The sequence below is a fragment of the Diadema antillarum genome, unplaced genomic scaffold, assembly GCF_040938485.1.
Source record: "Diadema antillarum isolate AM-2024a unplaced genomic scaffold, OU_Dant_1.0 scf00000143, whole genome shotgun sequence".
NCBI classification, from domain to species: domain Eukaryota; kingdom Metazoa; phylum Echinodermata; class Echinoidea; order Diadematoida; family Diadematidae; genus Diadema; species Diadema antillarum.
This window is the reverse complement of record NW_027271032.1, coordinates 30956-39037: the sequence shown is the minus strand read 5'-3', so window position 1 is coordinate 39037 and position 8082 is coordinate 30956. Positions and strand designations below refer to the sequence as shown.

The window sequence follows — 8082 nt, the reverse complement described above, 5'->3', positions numbered from 1 at the left end:
ACATGTTTACGTACCACCGGCAGAACCGAACCTGTGTCGAATTATACTCACTGGAGCTGTGTCACCCTGCACCATAAAACCGTGGAGCTTCAGCTCCTTGACAAAACGAACAAAAAGTCGCCTGGAGCCGGCCTGTCTTATAAAGACTTGTGATAAAAATCAATCACAAGTTTTTTGAGAGGTGCAATGCAAGTTGCGATTGATTTGGGGACTTGTGATTGATTTGAAGGCTTTATAAGACGGGTCCCATATGGATGTACAGTACTGGTTGAGGTGGGGATTATTGTATTGCACGTTCCTAAGTGAGATAATGAGAAACCTCTTATGAAATATGAAAGAGCATGTACCGTAATTTTAAGAAGGGTTCAACGTTTATTTGATGAAAATTGGTTTTCAAATGGCTGAGATATCCAAAAAAAGTGATAATAATAAAAGGCGACAAGCCATAACTTTATTAGGATCTCTTTGTTTCACCCCCCCCCCTTTTTTTTTTGATATCTCAGCCATTTCAAAACCGATTTTCATCTAATAAACTTTTGATACCCCATGGAATTGCATACTCTTTGACATCTCATAGAGTACGTGGTTTCTGAATATCTTGCAAAAAGTTAAAAGCTAAATCCTCATCTCAACCAGAACTGTACACACAACAATATCTCATGCAGAATGTAATTATTTTAATGATTGCGTATCCCCACTCCCAACACAACACACACACACACACACACACACAGCAAACTATACTAGTACTCGTGGTATAGATTTACGTCGATGATGTTTGAAAGATATCGAGTGACTTTTTGATCCCCGAATGTCAAAGGCCAATTAGTTCTTTCTTTTCCAGCAGTGCCGTGTTGTTTATATCTTTAATTCGCCATGATTATCTAGATAACACTGTCTGTCAAGAATAATGTCACGTGTATATCGTTTTACTCGTGATATGATCATTTAGATTATTCCATGATTGAACTTGAAGAGAAATGAAGTGCGTGTTTCCAAAATCCAAAGTATGGTAATACCTCTTGAAACTTCCTTCTGGACTGTACAAGTTTGATTTTCGTTTTTCTTTTTATTTGGCATTTCAAAGTTGTAATTCAAGTATTCGATGGATGTTCATACAAACGATAATTCAAAAAATGAGAACTAAATATCATTCTTTTCTTTATTCCACTCCCGATTATTACTACTATTATTATCGTCATCATTATCATCATCATCTCACGCACACTTGACATTGTACTATGTGCACTGTATAGACCGTTTGACTATAGATTATTTTACTAGATCATTTGGATATTGTAAATTCGGGACTCTGAAGAACAGTCGTATATACAATATATGTATTTTGTAGATATGATTGAACGGGCCATTCGATCCCCGTTTCTTAAAACTGTTCTACGTAATGAATGTAATGTATATTATACACAACTTGTGTGTACATGTATTTTTCTGTTAATCTGAAGACGAAAATAAAAACAATCAAACTATTCCGAGGCAAAAAGGGGGGGGGGGGTGGCAGAACGTTACTCGCTTGTAAAAACTTACAATCAAAAACTCACCTGAGCTCTGTTTTTCTTGATAACCCAGCTGTTTTCACGATGTGTCTTATTTTCAATGTTACACCATGTACTTTCGTGCGAACATCCGATGCCCGATACGCCACAACTGCCGTTGATCCCTACCCCCTCAAAGAAAGATAATTATCGTGTATGTAAACATATTTTTACACTTATAGGCCCGAATTCACGAAGGTGGTACAAATTAAACCACGGTTTAAACCATGGACAAAAACTAGGGAACGCCAAGTGTCGCAGGGAATATTGCGTCACGAAATGGGTCATTTCGTCGACAAAATGGTAGTTTCGTCAACGAAATTTTCAATTAGTTACAAAATTTTGTTATTTCGTTACAAAATAATCATTTCATCGACGAAATGACTGATTTCGTCACGAATATTCCATGCGACACTTATCGCTCCATGGCTTTTGTCCATGGTTTAAACCATGGTTTCATTTGTACCACCTTCGTGAATTCGGGCCTAAAGTTGTCCGTCTTGGTTGACAAAAAAAAAAAAAGATTTGTTTGACCAAAAACAAAACAAAACAAAACAAAAAAACAAAACAAAACAAAACAAAACACGTCATACCGGAAGTCAATATACGGTATTGTATTTCATATAATAATGTATATATATATATATATATATATATATATAATATATAGTTGAATTTAATGACGGGGATCCCGATATAAACACAAAACTGAATTTTTTTTCGGGACCGACCAGGAATTTGATCTGTGATAATAACACTATAGTAGTAAGCTTTCATACAATGTATTTCTTTTTTTTTAAATTCCAATACAATCTTTACAACGATCTCGAAAATACTGGCGCATCTTTTCGTAATATTTACCAGAATATAGGCGCTGTGAAAACAGTAATAAATGTTCGAATTGCTATGCCAAATTACTCTTCAATTCCTGCACGATGCTTTTGTTGGGAACACATAGCTTAAGGTGAAAAAAAAAATATATGAAGTAAACTATAGAACATCAACGAATTATACATGTATTTTGCTCACAAGACTGACTCTCACTGCACATGAATCGTTTATAAACATGCATAATTATACTCTTTGAGGATAATTTTGGCTTCAGAAGATCCGAGATTAGTTCAGATACTGAGTACGTGCGTTAGGGTTACGCCCGCTAAGTTACGGGAAAAAAACAAAAAACAAAACAAAACAAAACAAAACAAAACCAGTAACCGGGCGCTGGCTGCCATTTAGTTTAGATTTTGAACTTTTTTTTTTTTCTTCAAACCAGTTTACGAGTTTTGCAGCAAGTCCGCGACGCTCCCGTCCAGTGCGCGGATCGTCTGAGATGGGACGGCTGATTCATGGGGCCAGGGCCCTGTTTCATAAAGCTGTTCGCAAAGTTACGAACAACTTACGAATGACTGGTGATCAGTTCTGATAATTCAGCACAAGAACTGATCAACAGTTGCTCGTAAGTCGTTCGTAACTTTACGAACAGCTTTATGAAACACCCCCCAGTGCTTTAACAATTGCGCTAAATACGTAAACATTGTCCTAAATCTAGACTGCCGGTACTTATGCTGGCGATCCGTGATGGAGTAAACTACTACAGATTCTTGTAAAATTCGTCAAATTCGCCTAATTCGTTGTCCTGTGCAATGTGGGAAGCGACCAAAATCAAAGGGTCGGGTCGGCTTACAATGCTGTACATATCCGCCGTAGACGCGCGCAACGCACGCATGACAAAAGCGTTGAAAGCGTTGAAAGCGTTGAAAGCGTTGAAAGCGTCCACATGATCGGAAAAGCGTTCGGGAATTTCGTTGAATTCGTCCAAATTCCGTCCATGAAGTCTGGACGCAAAAAGCGTTGAAAACGTCCCGGGCAATTTCAACAACGCTAAAAGCGTTGGGACGAAATTTGGACGCACTTTCGTCGGGCGTTTTCTATTGCGCGTACTGTACTTTGAGGAGCAGGGATTCCAAGTCTTTTGTTCTTACTCTGATCTTTAACTACATAGATATGCATAGACTTGCAGGTATTGTGCCTTCAGGCAAAAACACAACAAAACAAAAAAACAAAAACAGAACAAACATGTATTTTTGAATGATTTTGTTGTTTGGTTGTGAAGATATGATTATTTCAGCTTGTCTTCATTCTGCTATAAAGTGATGAAACATCAAATATTTGATACTGAGCAAATTGCATAAAAATCTGGTTGCGCTGATAGTTGAGGTGGTAATTGAATAGTTTTTATAAATTTACCATTGCATGTGATGTCACCTATGCAATTGCAAGATTCTATTTTGTCTTGTTTTATTGCATGACACCATTTTAAATCATGAAACTTAATATTCTTTGTTTTTAACACGTTTTACAATAAATATTTGATTCTATGCTGAACTGAAGTGTCATGAACAACAAAAAAAAAAAAAAAATAAGAAGAAGAAGGAAAAAAGATGTTACAGAATGATGACCTGATGGCACTACTAACTTTGACCCTCCAGCTATATTGAAGGTGAAACTTGATATTATAATGCAGTTTTGCTGTTCTGATGGGAGTTCTGATGGAAGAAACCCATATCCTCTTGGGCTTCTACCATATCTATATATCTTGTGACTACACCTATTTGTTTTCTGCCTCTGTACGAGGTTTATGTTTATACATGTATATATACATTTGATTGCTGAACTCAAATATTGACCAATTTTCATGCCAGAAACTGCAAAAAAAGTATTCAATTTGAAAAGTTTTGTTTGTTTAAATTACAAGAGAACTTGATACATCCACTAAATGTATTTTACCTTTTCTCTTTGTTCAAAGAGGTAACATGAAAGGATCCACACAAAAAAACAGAAATGTAAAAAAACCAAGAGCTAGCATTATTGCTGCACAGAGGACAGCATGTATGATAAATATTTATTTCTGTATTTATTATAAGAAATACAAATTTCAACTCAAAACTTGAGGCTTGGCCAGAAATGCTTGTTTCTCATATGTAACATGTATACTGCCTTTCCACCTCAGTCAGCATGGTAAAATGCAGCAAAGGTGCACTTCTTTATCTAATATATTGGGATGTATGTCAAAGGACTTGTATCATTAAGTTTGAGATGATCATAAAGGTCGGGTGTTCAATGTCAGGAGTTCTTTTGATTGATAAGTTACTATGGGTGTTTTCCCTATAAATCCAGATTTGTTAATGTTTTTTTTTTTTCTGATTCTTTGATATACTTTCATCTGATCGACTAAAGTTGTTCTTGTCCATCTGCAAGTTAGTCAACGTCATTACCATTGCATAATATGATGTTCTGTGTGACCGGCCAGCTGCAGTTCCATGAAGACATTGTTACCATAAAAGAAAACTAACAAACCATAAACCAGAGCCCAAAACCCAAGAGCATGTCTTTTGCACAACAATTTTGTTTAGGTAAGGCACACACATGATTCAGCAGTAATTATACAATGTGTGGGAGTAGGCAGTTTCACATGAAACCTTTGTTCTACATTACTCACGCAGACAGTGAACAGAAGACAAGCTTTAAAAAAAGAGGATCTAATGCCCTGATATCCTTTTCTTCCAACAGCATACTTGGTCGTATCATCCGAGTGACAGATGAGGTTGTGGCCTATCGTCAGTTCATTCACCAGAACTGGTACCACAAAGTGCATCCGGTGACATGGCCGCCATCCACGATGCTATCCATGCAGTCCCTGCAGTACATGCAGATGGTTGCCATGAACCAGATGTCGCTGCCTGAGAACACCACGCTCAGGATAGACAACAGCGGCAACTATGCGCACCAGCAGCAGCAGCAGCAGCCGCAGCACCATCAACAGCAGCATCACCGTGTCAACAACAACAACAACCAGATCATGAACAACAATAATGAGTTAAGTGTACGGACTACCACTGCCACCACCACCACCACCACAACTACTGCAACAACCCCTACCTCCACTGTGGTGGAGAGGCAGACAACCCCGGCAGGCCAGGGAACAAACGAAGAGAAGGAGGAGTCCAAACCCCCCACCCATTTGCTGCAGCATCAGCATCAGCAGCAGCAGCAACAACCACCGCCGCAACAGCAGAATTTGCAAGAGAGCGGTGCAGTGACGACATTGCCGGTCAGTAACGAATCGGAGGCAGTCTCCGCTGGAACGTTATCATTGCCGTCATCACAGGAGGATCTTTCGAGCTGCAGTGACGTGGTGAGTGTGTGAAGAGTTTCGATCCCAGAATTACAAAACAAAATAGAGAGAAGTGAGCAGAATTTGTCCATGATGTCTGGATGTGAGATGCATGCATCTTCACAGAAATCAACCTTCAGTTAAACTCTACACCAAGTCTAGAGTGCAGTGAAAATCTCAACATGAGGGATTGAATTTTTACCTTGTCCTATTTTTGTACGTATCTGTAGTAGGAGTGTAATATAATTTGTCTGTTGTATGTATGAGATTCATGATTCTAAAAAAAAAACATTTTGCAATAGGATTAAGAAAACTACAGATTGAGGGATTGAATGTTGGATTGTGGGGTGAGGAAGCTGTGAGGAGGAAATTGATAAATCAATGCAAAATGAGGAGAAACAGACTTTTTCTTTTAAATTTATGACCGTTAAATTTACCAATCTGACTTCGCCAACATAGAAATCTGACTGGAATGGTCTTTGATTATAAAGGATTTTCAGTAGCAAATGTCATAGTCAAGTTCAGATGTACGTACTTGGGGTTGTTTGTTTTTGGGAGTTCATGTAGAATACTGGCCATCCCCAAGTGTGTCGAGGATAACTTTGAACCTCAGATGACTTTTGTTGTTGGCAGGTTGCACAAAAAATGTAAGCAGTTGTGCAGTTGTCTATGCTGTTCTCACAGGACACTCAAGAAAAGGTTGATTTTTCTGTAGTGGTCAAAAGATAAACAAAAAATTTTAAAATGATTTAGAGAATCGTCTGATAACACGATTTCAACCTGTTCTTTCCCTGAAGGACTCGGAACACTCCTCTCCAGCATCTGTGTCTTCAAAGGATACTGCTGACATTTCTGCTAAAGACAGTCCTTCTCCGCCCCCATTTCCCCAGGGGCGGCATAAAGCAATCGCCAAAGCTGTCGTGTCCATGAAGACATCGAGTGCGATGACACCATCCATAATTGTGTCAAGCTCAACTTCGCAGCGGACGGCCACGCCTCCCATCATCAAGCCCTCTGCGGTTCTCTCGGTGAGCAGCACGAGCACGGTCACGGAGGCTGTGTCCAAGCCCAAGACCACGAGCCGCGATTGCGACCAATGTGCCAAGGCCAGCGTGGTTATCACCAACGTGGAGACCACACCACCAAAGAGCGAGCCACCAGTGACAACAGCGGCAGCGACTGCCCCCTCGCCAGCTGCCAAAGTGCCTGCCTCCGCGGCGACGGCGACCAGCGTGTCGCAGCCCGTCACGTCACGAACATATCGCAGCAAGTCCCACCAGTATCAGAACAGTAGCAAGTTTCGCGGTAGCGCAGGCAACAACAACACCGCCACCGCAGGAAATGGCAATGCTAGTGGGGGAAAGCGTATAAAGCGCAAACACAAACGTGACAGCCAACGGGACAGCCAAATAACAACTCGGTGATCAATGCTGTGATATCATGAACAAGAGACCTTTTGACGGAAACAGTTGCGCTATCCTGAAACATCTCAAGAGGATGAAAAAAAATCACAAAAAAAAAGCAAACAAGAGGAAATTTTGTATGGTTCTATTTTAGATTTCTGTACACGTTACAAGTCATACCTGAAAAGTGTATAGTGATTTTTTCATGTTTTGTACAGAGTTTTCTTCATTGAAGGCATGTTATTTCAAAGAGCCTCCGAGACGATCATGGAATGACAACTCGCATTTAGTCTCCTCACGTCACGACATGATTTTTTTTTTTCTACCATTTGTGTAAAAAAAAAGAGTAAAACAAAAACAAAACCCTGAACATTGTTACGTGCTTTTTGTATTTTGTAGTATTTACAGGTAGGGGATTGTGACTGATTGAGAGTGAAAGAATTGGAGTAATTTATGTGAACTGGAATAGTACATCTGTGACCACACTGCCATAGCTTCCACGATGTGCATGTCCATTCTTTCTTGTTTCAACCCCCCCCCCCCCCCCCCCCCCACCTACACTCAGCAGATATTTGTCACTAGTGCATTTGTGTGTACTTCTGTTGAGTCTTTTGGACATATTGTGTTCTGAAAATGGCCTCTGATCTGAAAAGGGGGAAGTTTGCAATTGATGCATTTTCTTGGATTGTCTCTATCCGTTGAAAGACGACAGCAGCCCTCCAATACTTTCAAGCATTTCTGTGACATCATGAGAACACGCAGGAGCAACTCATCAGGATCAGACATTTGGTGCTTTGTTTCGTTGTCTGGAGTAAAATTCAGTTGCTACTGCGGGCAGAGAAAAGTGGGGGAGTGGTTTACCTGTTGTGGGCCTAAGGGATTATGGTGTGTACTCCAATATGGTATTAACCCGTTTTTCCTGTAATTCTCTTGATAGCTTCTAATGCCCCAA

The 8082-nt window shown here is 39.8% G+C and overlaps 1 protein-coding gene across 1 annotated transcript; it reads left to right on the top strand.

The window, feature by feature from the left end:
• Positions 1–4820: 4820 nt before the first annotated feature.
• Positions 4821–7661, top strand: LOC139721473 (uncharacterized). Its single transcript, XM_071632790.1, has 2 exons — positions 4821–5748; positions 6525–7661. The coding sequence occupies exons 1-2, from the start codon at positions 5002–5004 to the stop codon at positions 7149–7151; spliced, it is 1374 nt and encodes a 457-aa protein (XP_071488891.1). The 5' UTR covers positions 4821–5001; the 3' UTR covers positions 7152–7661.
• The last annotated feature ends 421 nt before the right edge of the window (positions 7662–8082 follow it).